Below are 12,686 nucleotides of genomic sequence, written 5' to 3' on the forward strand. Positions count from 1 at the left end.
GACAGACTCAGATTATTATTCTAAGTGTCTGACAACATTATGGAAAGGATCCCTACAGAGGTCGACCTTTCTGTTAAAGAGTAAGTTTAAAAAGAAACAGCCCAAAAATCACTATTACCAAACCCACCAGACTCCATTTAAATAATCAGTAATTTTTTCATTGTAAAACACACTTCATTCAAAGTGGACAGAAACAAAATAAAACTTTCAAAAGCCATCTTGGTTCGTCTTTCCACTGTTCCAACAAACACCACTTTGGTTTGATTGGGGTAAAAAAACCTAATTCAACTATTAAATGTAAAGGAATATGCTGGCTCCCATTAGTCAGTTAGATACAAAACATGGGGAAATAGGGTCCAGGTTGAAAAAACCCAAAGTGACCCTTTAAGGTTAGGATTAGTACTACGTTGTTTCTGACGGTGGGTTTGGGGTTACCGTCTACTGTATGTCTCCCTCAAGCTGTTAATATCAGAGCCAGAACCCCTTTTCTAAATCTGAAACGTGAACTAATTCAGTACTCAGTACTTTACATCCTTACTTTGCAAAACCTGAAAAGAAATCCTTAATTTCCTTAATCATATAAAATCCAATTATTGTATTGTATTGCTAAATTCCTAGACATGTCATTGAAGTTGCTGATTTACAAAAATCCAATCAAGAGTATAAAAAAATACCCCTATACACTACATCATGCAATGGAACAAGATAAATCACCTTGTAGCTGAGTGCAAATTTTGTCCTGCAACCTCAGATGGAACACACAGATACAATGGAAATAAAGGTGGAGGAAGAGTTGTCACCAAATCACCTTAGCATGCAGCTTTGGAATACAAACGATCAATAAAAAACAAAAATTGAGGGCAATGCACACCGGTGGTCTTTAGACATATCGTGCCCCATTTACACGCATGGACTTAAATGTTGCTCAGTAGCGCAACATTTGACTCAACTTTAACAATGCCACTCAACTACAGAAAATATATATATCTTGCATGTTATAGGTTTCCAAAATGAAAAAGCCCAAAGTCCACCCCAAAAGGACTTACCATCTCTAACAGAAAACACAGTTCACAAACTGCTCCAAACAGCTCTATTGTAGTCCAGCCTTTACTTCAGAGACAAACGTGGTCACTTTGGAACACACGTTATAATGCTCACCTAGCTGCTAGCATGGCACGCTCTCATACTCTGCTTCTGACTGGCTAGTAGTCCTTACCTAGGTACAGTCAGGACACACCCTCATACTCTGCTTCTGACTGGCTACTAGTCCTTACCTAGGTACTGCGCATGTGCGACTCCCAACGAAGATGGAACAGAAGTGAGATGTCTCACTCTGTAGCTAAAACAGAGAGCTCAACACACAGGATGAAAATAGGAGCTTTTGGAGTACAACAAAATATAGTGTTTTTTGAAAATTATAATTATGTAAACCTAGCCTGATACAACCTCTAAATACAATTACGAACCTCAAAATGAGCATAATATGAGCACTTTAAAACAACATGGAGGAAAAGCTGATCGTCATGGTCAAAGGCTTCCCAATTCTCTACAATATAACTTAATAAGCTTAATAAGGGACTTGAACAGGACATGGCAAACACATTGCTCTGGAAATGAACTACTTTGATGTGCACCAATAGTGACAACAACAAAAAAATACCTGAACATCAGGACATCAGTATCTAACTATTCACTGTGGGCAAGCCAACACCTGCAAACTTAGCTTGCGTGTTAGCTAGCATTGCGTAAATATGCAAAAAGGGCAAGAATAACCCACTCTGTAGTCAGCAATTATTTTGTGGTAACGTGAAAACGCCCTATAATTAATACATCCTGAAATCACAAAGGGTAGACTCGATTACAACTCAGGGCCCCTCTACAAGATGGGGCCTTAAGATTAGGTAGTGATGCAAATGTTCCCTTAAGGCCCTTATCATTTCAATTAAAAATTAATATAATACACACCTCGGGTCCCCCCCGAGGTTCTGGGACCTACCACTTACTTCAACAATTTATTCACATTGTAATGGTTGCCGTTAGCTTGGTCAGGACCCCTTGGCATTACTTTTTAACGCTCTGGGAGTCCCTTTGTCAGTTCAAACAACACTAAAGTTACCTGGTTAACTTTAGGCAACAAACCTACTTGATTAGGTTTAGGAAAAGATTGTGGGTTGGGTTAAAATAACTCTGTTTGTGGCATTGGTTAAGAACATTAAATAAGGAACGTTACGTAAGAAAGTTAACTTATGTAGCCTACGCAAAAAAAAAGAGAAGTCAACGATGACTTTTGGTTTCACAGGGGACATCAACACCGACCTCTCGGTTGAAAGTCCCGTTTATTTTTTTGTTGCTCTTATGTACGGTGCATGGTTACATTCTATACTGATTGTGTAGGTATATCTACCGTGGCAATTTCTGTACAGCTACGACTGAACAACTGTAGAAAAGATCATCCGAAGTTAACAAAACCACACTCCCTCTGTATTTACACATCTCCACAAAGTAAAAAGAGCGAATCCTAATCCTGTAAGGTTGCCTCTGAAGATTTGAAAGGTATCAATCAGGCATTTACATCTGTCAGATTTCGCACACAAAGTACCACAGGGCTTGACAGTCCTCTGAAAAAGCTAACCATCCGTGTAGCCTGGTAGCATCTGCACTCTAGTTTCTCCTGCTCCTACAGTGCAGTTAAATGAGCTGGGATGAAGATGGTTGCTACCAGAGGGGGCCAGGACATTAGCCTAAATGTGTCACCAACCTTAGCCAGCCTTGAGCTTGACTGGCCACATTAAGTATTCAAGAAGTCAACCTCTTTTTACGCTGTCCAGTAGAATGCTCTTAATGCGTCATGGCCCCAAAAAGCGCTCTTCCATCTCTCTTAACCTCTCTCTCTCTCTCTCTGTCTCTCTCTTTCTCGCTCCCATGCTCTTTGGATTCTCCCACAAAGTAGTTGTATCTCATTCCAACTGCCACCTTAAATCTGAGCTTTGATAAATTGTACTCTGCCTGCAGTAGGGATGTTGGCTGTGATCGGGGTGTGGTTGAGGACCACTTTGGCCTACTTTTCTTTGTGGGATAGTTCTCCTGTCATCCAGTTTCTTCTGCTATTCCTAAAAGGTGTAATATTTGGGGATCATTCGCAATCGGAAAGGTGCAGTTAGCACCTTAGCCATCAAGTGGTCTCTTATTCTGAAGCACAAAACATTTTACAAACTGGTATGTATCATAAATACTACCAGAAGCGTTAGATTAACAGCAAAGGTTAAATGAATCCAGAAAACCAAACCCTGTATTTTTGTTAATAAATTAAAATCAGAAAAAAAGAAACATTTCAGTAGAAAATGTGTATTGTGCCATAAATCAGCTTTCCAAGAGACAATAGACAAAAAGCTTTGAAGTACCCTTTTCATATTTTATAACAGAATTTCTGTTTAGTATGACATTTGTTATTAAAATACACAAATTTATATCATAGACATTGATTTCAAAATAAATGTGTAATTCACTTCAATAACATACTTCATAAAAGTATATTCATATGAATAATAAATAACACACTACTGCTGTTAGCTTCATAGAACAGCAAACCAATCTCAGACATGTAAGCCAAACCAAAACATTGTTGCGTATTTAATTTTTTATCATCTCCAGTTCATGCTGTCGTTCCCTCTGAATTATGTATCTGACTTGTATAAATAAATGGGATTTTTTTTAAATGTTTAATTTATTAGACATATGTTGAAAGAAAATGAAAAAAAACCCGTACACAGTTTCTTCTGGTTTCAACAGAGCACAGTATGTGTCAGCAGGGTCCAACATGCACAGGTATAAAGCTCAAAACCATTGTGTCCCAAATGGTAAAAAGAAAATATATATATCCATGACGCAGCTGGAGTGGTAATCCAGTCCAGAGTTTAGACGATGTACGTGGGGAGTTCTGTGGAGAATTTCACATGTACATGAGGTTTCATACATCCTGGATAGAGAAAGAAACAGGTATCAGAGGACATTGGTACTAGAAGCTAGAACAATTAGCTTGTTGCATTACAGTAAGTAATACATACATTAAAGCTGCATTTATTGATTATTGGACTCTTGGTAGCAGGGAAACAAGCTGGAAACATAACATCTGACATATTTAAAAGGAAACATTTTAGCATCTTAGCCTATTTATACATCCAGCAAACATTTAGCAGCTTTAGTATTAATTTGTAGACGTGTTTTTGGTCACTCGATAAAAGTTAAATCCATTCTCCTTTTACTTCTTTTTTGGTCTCCACCAACTCCTAAGAACAATATCTGTCCCATATAGTAAACAGTATGATTTCCATGTCTTTTTTGATTATCAAACTTCATTATTAGGTCGAGGCATTATATAAATACTGTAAAAGTATAAAAAAAAGCTCAATCCACAGAGAAATGCACACAGCCTGTATTCAGAAAATGTGCCTTTAGACGAGCCGTCAGGACTGTATGTTGTCATGTCACAACTATACTATATATAGGTAGAAAGTGGCACTACTGTGCCGTTACAGTCATTCCCCTGGCTGCAATGATGGTGCAAAGCCGCTGAGAGCACAGATGTTGAAGAATCGGAAACCAATCAGAACACATCAGGCTTTTTAGGGAGGAGGTCTTAAAGAGACAGGCGCTAAAGCAGACCGTTTCAGACACAGGGCAAATACAGATGTATTCAGACAGACAGTATGGGAAAAAAATATTAACATTAAAGCATGTAAACATGTTCTAGTACAAACCCAAAATACAAGTATGAACCTGAAAATGAGCATGATATAGGACCTTTAAGCTCACTACAGTTACCAGTTAGCTGCTAACTTTTGTCTGAATGCAACTTCGCAGCATTAGGCAGCAGGCAGACAAAGCTGTTCCACTAAAAACAAAAAATAGGCTAAAAGAGGCTAAAAAGCTGGGAAGAGCTGTGGGAAACTGCAGAGTTGGTACTAAGTCTCCGGTGTTTAACATTACAACTGACACCCTTACACATTACACAGTCATTTGAGCAATTGTTAATTAAAAAATATGGATAAGTGCGCTTATTTGACCAGACAAGTCAATTAAAACTGAAAACCTGAATAAAAGACTCATTTTCATACATTGAAGAGTTGGCGTAACAACAGACATGTTAGGACATATGATGTCAGAATATACAGATGGGTAATGAATTACAGGAAAAACCTAAATACATGAGCATAGACACATGATAATGCTGATGTTTCCACACAGGGCACAAGGGTTTTACTAAATGCTTTGATAACTATATGAAAATCATATGAATCATATGTTGTGGCCTTCACAAGATCTTAACCTAGCTTTTCTTGTATTTGTCACCCATCTGTATTCTCAGGTTGTTAAAGGGTGACAGTACTGAGGAGAACAATGTAGTTTGTCGTACTACTGAGAAGCAGCTGTACTTTTCATCATACTCATTTTTGCTTAGCTGCCTTTCACCCCTTGACCGGACCATTTCCCTTCTGAGGAACACACAACAAAAAGCACAGGATGAGTCTCATGAAACAACACACAATGGTATGAAATAAGCAATGGAGAAAACTAAAATAAAATGCTAGCCACAGATAAGGAGTCAAACCAAGTGGATATTTACCTATGGGCCGTGAGTTAAATTCTGTGTCCAGAATCTCCAAAGAATGAACCAAGTCCCGCTGTGAGCTGGGCGTGGCCCCTGTTGGATTAGCTGGACTCATCATTTCTTGTTCTTTTTCGTTCTGCATCTGCGCATAGACGTTGAGGCCTGGGATCTTCCTTGAGGAAAGATTTACAGTGAGGCAACGGGATAAAAACAGCAGCCTAACTAAAACAAAGAGAGCAAGGGAATCACTAATGTGCTATGTACCAACATTTCTTGATCAACTTTTGATGATACGATTTAGCACATTTGCATGTAAATCCCTATTTACACAAATACTCAAAGCGATAAGGTCTGTGTTAGAAAAACTATGACACTCATGGTAGAAAGCCAAAATTTTGCTTGTGCTCTCACGAGATAACCATGGGAGCCACTTCCTAACCTTGTGAAGGCAAGGCAAGGCAAGGCAGCTTTATTTGTATAGCACATTTCAGCAACAGGGCAATTCAAAGTGCTTTACATAAAACATTAAAGAGCAGTAGAAAACAATTAAAAAAACAATAATAAACAAATTAAAAACATTAAAAGACAAGAATAAAATTGATAGTGCAGTATAAGAATAACAGTTACAGTGCAGTATAAGAAATTAAAGTTAATAAAATAGATTATTTAAAGAAAAGCAACATCAAAAAGATAGGTCTTTAGCTTAGATTTAAAAGAACTGAGAGTTGCAGCGGACCTACAGGTTTCTGGGAGTTTGTTCCAGATATGTGGAGCATAAAAACTGAACGCTGCTTCCCCCTGTTTAGTTCTGACTCTGGGGACAACAAGTAGACCTGTCCCAGACCACCTGAGAGGTCTGGGTGGGTCATAATGTAGTAGCAGATCAGAAATGTATTTTGGCCCCTAAACCGTTTAGTGATTTATAAACCAGTAAAAGTATTTTGAAATCAATTCTTTGAGGCACTGGAAGCCAGTGTAGAGACTTCAGTACTGGAGTGATGTGATCCACTTTCTTGGTTTTAGTGAGGACTCGAGCAGCAGCGTTCTGAATCAGCTGCAGCTGTCTGATTGATTTTTTAGGGAGACCTGTAAAGACACCGTTACAGTAGTCAAGTCTACTGAAGATAAAAGCATGGACAAGTTTTTCCAGATCCTGCTGAGACATAAGCCCTTTAACCCTTGATATATTTTTAAGGTGATAATAAGCTGATTTTTTAATTATGTTAATGTGGCTTTCTTGCTTTGTCTGTTGTTTTTAACATTGTTGTTTGAAGCTGAGCGCTGACTTTCAATCGTTCCTCTTTTGCTCCAAAAACAACCACCTCCGTTTTTTCTTCATTTAATTTAAGAAAGTTCTGGCACATCCTATCATTAATCTGTTCAATGCACATATTTAATTGTTGTATTGGGCTATAGTTCCCTGGCGATAAGGTTATGTAAATTTGTGTGTCATCCGCATAACTATGGTAACTTATTTTGTTGTTTTCCATAATCTGAGACAGTGGAAGCATGTAGATGTTGAACAGAAGAGGCCCCAGAACTGAGCCTTGGGGAACTCCGCACGTCATATTTGTATGCTCAGGTGTATAATTACCTATAGACACAAAGTAGTCCCTATTCTTTAAATAGGATTCAAACCACTTTAGTACTGAGCCAGAAAGACCAACCCAGTTTTCCAATCGGTCAAGCAATATGTCATGGTCTACCGTATCAAATGCAGCACTGAGATCAAGTAATACTAAGACTGAAATTTTGCCACTATCTGTGTTTAAGTGGATGTCATTAAAGACTTTAACAAGAGCTGTCTCAGTGCTGTGGTGTGGTCGAAAACCTGACTGGAAGGCATCAAAACTGTTGTTTAGCGATAAGAAAAAGTTGAGTTGTTGAAAAACCACTTTTTCTATGATTTTACTTAAAATGGAAGGTTTGATATTGGCCTATAGTTGCTCATTAGTGTCGTGTCTAGATTGTTCTTTTTTAGGAGTGGCTTGATGACTGCAGTTTTCAGGGCCTGTGGGAAGATACCTGAGAGCAGAGATGTGTTTACAATCTGTAGAAGATAAGAAGCCAAACAATTCGAAACATTTTTGAAAACACCCGTTGGTAGAATATCAAGGCAACAGGAGGAGGTTTTCAGATGTTGTATAATGTCCTCCAGGTTTTTAAGGTTGATCGTATGAAATTGTGTCATGTTGGAATTTGTTTTGCGTGCACACTGTGACAACTCATATCCTGTACTTGATATGGAAGCACTGACTGTTTGTCTAATTTTCTGAATTTTGTCTGTGAAGAAGGAGGCAAAGTCATTGCAAGCCTTGGTAGACAACAGTTCAGATGCTATTGGCACTGGAGGGTTTGTTAATCTATCAACAGTAGCAAACAAAGCACGTGAATTATTATTGTTTCTGGCTATAATGTCAGAGAAAAAGGACCGCCTTGCATTCCTTAGTTCCAGATTATAAATGCAAAGTCTCTCTTTATAAGTGTTATAATGGACCTGGAGATTAGATTTTTGCCAACTGCGTTCAGCTTTTCGACATTCTCTTTTTTCTGTTCTCACAACTATAAAATTTCTCCATGGAGATCTTTCCTTACCAGAGACAGCTTTGACCTTAGTGGGAGCAATAGCATCAATAACATTCGTAATTTTACAGTTGAAATTATCTACGAGCTCAGTGACTGAGGCCCCAGTGAGGGTGGGTGTAGAGGAGAAAAGCTGAATGAATGATTCACTGGTGTTTTCAGTGATATACCGTTTTCTGATTAACTTTGAAGAACACAGAATGCTCCTGAGGAGGAGGAGATGCCCTGCCTGACCAGAGATAAAAGAGAACATCGCCTTTTGTATCATGACTGTATTTTACTCATATCATAAAAAAGCTACTGTTGAAGTCTTTAGTGAGTCATTTTCTCTACTTATGCTGTGAATGCTGTAAAACTGACTCTACTTGCAAGTAAACCAACTTTGAGACAATTTCAGTGATTCTGTCCATCCCTAGATAAATAATTATCTTACTACGAGCCGGATCCCAACATCCTTCCCCCCGCCTTCCAGGTTTTGGGTCCTGAAACACCGTGCATGGGGGAGTCCTTTGGTGACTCCTTGAACAACGACCTCCAACTTGAATTGCTGTTTTTACAGAGGCCAGTTCCCGCTGGGGGTGTGGGAAGGTGACGGGATCCTTTTTTGAACAGCGGACAATCTGAAGTTGTATTCTGTCTGTAAATCTTCTTGACCCTTCGGGCCCTTTTCCCTTGCACTGCACCTTGGACATGATTTAACATTTCAGAAAGGTCAACCGCCTATGTTTGAATGGCTTATTTTTGAAAGCTGACTGACATTTCTTTTGCAAAGAATGACCTGACAAATTCCCACAGATTATAAAGTACAAAGCCAATTCTCCAACGAGCAGCGCTGGGTATGCCGGCGAAGACTTCTGACAGGCAGCTATCAGTCTTTTCTGTAGCCTCACCGGCAGCTTTTGTTTACTGAGCTGTCAGGACGCTATGACACCTTTCACCGCCTCCCTATCACACACAGCCTGACGATCGTAAACATGACATTTCATGAACACTTTACCTCTTGAATTTGTAGATGACAAATACAGCTAAACCCACAACCACTACTGATAACAGCATTAGCATGGCAGAGCCACTGTGGTTCTCGCTGGTGTCCACTAGGGGCGCTGCAGAGACAGGGATACAAGAGCCACAGAGTATAAGCAACACAACACACTATCTCCACCTGTATTTTTCACCTAGCTGAATCATGCAATGAGCAGTCAACAGGATAATTGACACCTATATAAATTATAATAGACTGTAAAAATAATGGACGAAGCTTCCTGGCCGGAAAAATTAAAACAATGCGGAAGTGCCTTAAAGCTGTATTCTATCTAATTTCCAGCAGGGGGCGACTCCACTGGCTCCAAAAATAAGTCTTTGAGAAAATGAGCCTTCTCACTTGATTTATTACCTCAGTAAACATTTTCATAATTGCTAGTTTCAACTCTACTTCAATACAGGATGTTCATTTTGTATATCATGGTCCTATTTAATTTGAAATTGACGATAAAGCAGGGGATGCTTTAGGGCGTGGCTACATGCCAATCGGTCAATCAGAGCTTAGTGATGCTGACCATGGCAATGTGTACATTAAAGTAGCCGTGAACTTGTGTTTGGGTGTTGTCTGTGTTTTCATCTTAAACTTTGACCCTTGCACTGTGTGTTTTTACTTAGTTGATTAAAACATTTTGGTTGCCTAAAAATGTCTTGTTGTCTTGTGCGTTCTGCCAACGAAGATAGCTAGCTCCTGCTAGCGTTAGCTGGTAACTCAAGGGAAAATTTGCAGATTTTCTGTTCTGCCGTACACGCAGATGAACGGCGGCAGTACCCGGGGGTCAGTGTTTACCTGCCGGCAAATCTCCGCTGGATGACTCGCTTCAGAAGGGTCAGAAATCTGCAACTTTCCCTCTTTAGCGTTTAGCTTAGCGCAGCGCCATTGCAACCACAAACAACACTGGCTTGGCTACGTCACCCTCCCCCAGCTCCATGCTCTCGTCAAAAATCGTCACGCCCTTCAAAACGGCAGTAACGCAAACCAACGGGTGACGTCACGGATGCTTCGTCCACTAGTTATTCAGTCTATGTAAATAACAGATGAATCATCAAAAATTACAGTAGTATTGACTTCTCTTACTCTTTATCTTATAAGCCTCTTTAGGACAGTAGCAGCATCCACAATAGGAAGAGGCACACATACTTGTAACGATGCTCACTCTCTGAATGTCTCTGTGTAGCTACATGGTGGGAGCCAATCAGACACAGGGTTATTAGTTGACGGGGGCAGCAAAAAATAATAGTAATATACCTAACTGTCCACTGTATCTAGGTCTCCTGATAGTATGCATGCTTTACGTTCTGTCCCACTTATTACATGAAGTACAAAAGTCCTCCTGGGAAGCTCTAAACGTACGCCGGCAGCTGTGTTTGTTTACCTGCTGATAAGTGTGCTGCGTACACGGTGACTTGGACCCCTGGCCGCAGCGTGAACTGGACAAGGTTTTGATTCAAGGCGTTGAGCAAAACCTCAGAGAGCTGTTGGGACACAGAGGGGAGACAAGATTTGAACAATATATAGTTTTCTTTTGTATTCAAAACTAATGTATGTAATGTAAGGGTGCGATTTGTAAAACAAGACATGCAAGAATTAAATCCCCCTTTCAATACCATGGATATAGTGCCACTCGGCCAGGCTGGAGAGTGCAGTTCACTTAGGGAATGTTTTAATCCAAACCACCATCTTTTTCCTAAACTTTTCACCCTAGGATCCTTTGCACCACGACCTCGAGGCAAATAACCCCCCAGAAGCTTTTTTCACCTGGATCGAACATTGGGAGAGTTAACGTTATCAGCTAATAGCATAGTGCAGGCGCTAATGGATCCAACTGTGTATTTCCTAAGTTATCCCACTAATAATGCCCAAAATGATACCAAACTTCTACAGTAGTACAAATAGGTTATGCACTCATAAAACGATGGATTGAAAAGTTTGTAAGTACACCAGGAACCAGGAACACAGAAAAGAGATACAACAAAAGTATTAATTTAATGATTAAATAAGATAGTGTCTCCAAACTTACCTCAATTATAACTTGTCTCCTGCTAGTTGTACTACAGCACTTACTTTAAAAAAATAAGTTATTTAATATTTTTCGGTGTTGTAATTTGTAGACGTCCCTAAGCACTCGTTTTACTGCCGGTAGCAGTAGCAGCACAGACCAGAAGCCAACAGGCAAGTGTTATTTGCATAAACTTCTGGTGTACTTCCAAACTTTCCAATCCATCGTTTTATGAGTAGATCACCTATTTGTACTACTATAGAAGTTTGGTGTCATTTTGGGTATTATTAGTGGGGTAACTTACGAAATACACAGTTGGATCCATTAGCCCCTGTATTAAGCTATTCAGCTGATAACGCTAACTCTCTCAATGTTCGACCCAGGTGAAAAAAGCTTCTGGGGGGTTGTTTGGCTCGAGGTGATGGGGCAAAGGACCCTAGGGTTAAATTACTCTGAACCATCACTTTAACTAGTCGTTTTGGTTCCTAAACTTAACTGTCATCGCCGCATGATGCTCACTTTTTCTGGCTGAACTCAACTTCCACGGCCCCTGAAAGGACCGCCATGTGCCGGTGCTTGTAGCCGGCTTACAGTCCCCTATAGGCGGCTAAATAACTGCCGATGGTAACAGGCGAGTCTCATCTATCTCTGGTTCTGACTCGTCGTTTATGAACTCTGTTCTGACATTTCAGAGCAAATTTGTTTGTTTTCCTGATTAATCATTTTGTTTTAACGTGACTGAAAAATATCACTTGCATTTTTTTTAAATGTCTGCCTAGTCAGATTGTGAATGTTTGCCACAGTACAGAGGATGGATGAAAAACCAGAAGCACGTCATGAAATGTCAGTAAGTAAGGTAGGAGGAAGCTGCATAGATAGTCATTTTTTGTGACAGATTTTTTTTCCTGTGAAATAAGTAATTAAGCAGACATTTTGTGGAATCACAAGCCAAAACAGGGTTGTGTAAGCACTCCGAAACACAACTGAGTTAAAAGCTTCATCAGTACATTCTTTTTGGCCACTCAGGGGCAGCAAAACAAGTTATCATTTTTAAAATTGACACATTTTCAATTGATATGGCAAACAAATTAGCAAACAGTTTCTGATTTCCATCCAGCAGACACAGAGCATTCTTGTGGAGTCATGTTTTGTGTTTTGCTCTCCACAAACCACTTAAAGAAAATAATCTTGATTTTTAAAGGCATAATGTTCCACTATATTGATCATTTGTTGCTGAGTAGGTTATGTACAGTGTTTTTTTCTGTTGTAGTTGGGGTTTTATTTAGCTAAAAATGACATAGAACTACCTAATGTAATTCTGCTAAATAAAACATCCCATTCATTATTAGTTTCACTTGTTTTCATTTTAAACAAATTGTATATCCGAATACATTACAGATTTTCTACAACAGGCTCAGTGTGCCACTTAAAAAAAAAACAATTCCAGTGCTGTTTCC

General features: G+C 39.4%; 1 protein-coding gene across 1 annotated transcript in view; it reads right to left on the minus strand.

The window, feature by feature from the left end:
* Positions 1–4,317: 4,317 nt before the first annotated feature.
* Positions 4,318–12,686, minus strand: part of sorcs1 (sortilin-related VPS10 domain containing receptor 1) — a 171,403-nt gene continuing 163,034 nt past the window's right edge. Inside the window, exons 24-27 of the mRNA XM_028589998.1 lie at positions 10,606–10,705; positions 9,189–9,294; positions 5,624–5,781; positions 4,318–5,492 (exon numbers count right to left, since the gene is read on the minus strand). Coding sequence (XP_028445799.1) covers positions 5,455–5,492; positions 5,624–5,781; positions 9,189–9,294; positions 10,606–10,705 — 402 coding nt within the window. The 3' untranslated portion in view covers positions 4,318–5,454. The remainder of the gene's footprint in view (positions 5,493–5,623; positions 5,782–9,188; positions 9,295–10,605; positions 10,706–12,686) is intronic.

Source organism: Perca flavescens, chromosome 2 (assembly GCF_004354835.1).
Source record: "Perca flavescens isolate YP-PL-M2 chromosome 2, PFLA_1.0, whole genome shotgun sequence".
NCBI classification, from domain to species: Eukaryota; Metazoa; Chordata; class Actinopteri; order Perciformes; family Percidae; genus Perca; species Perca flavescens.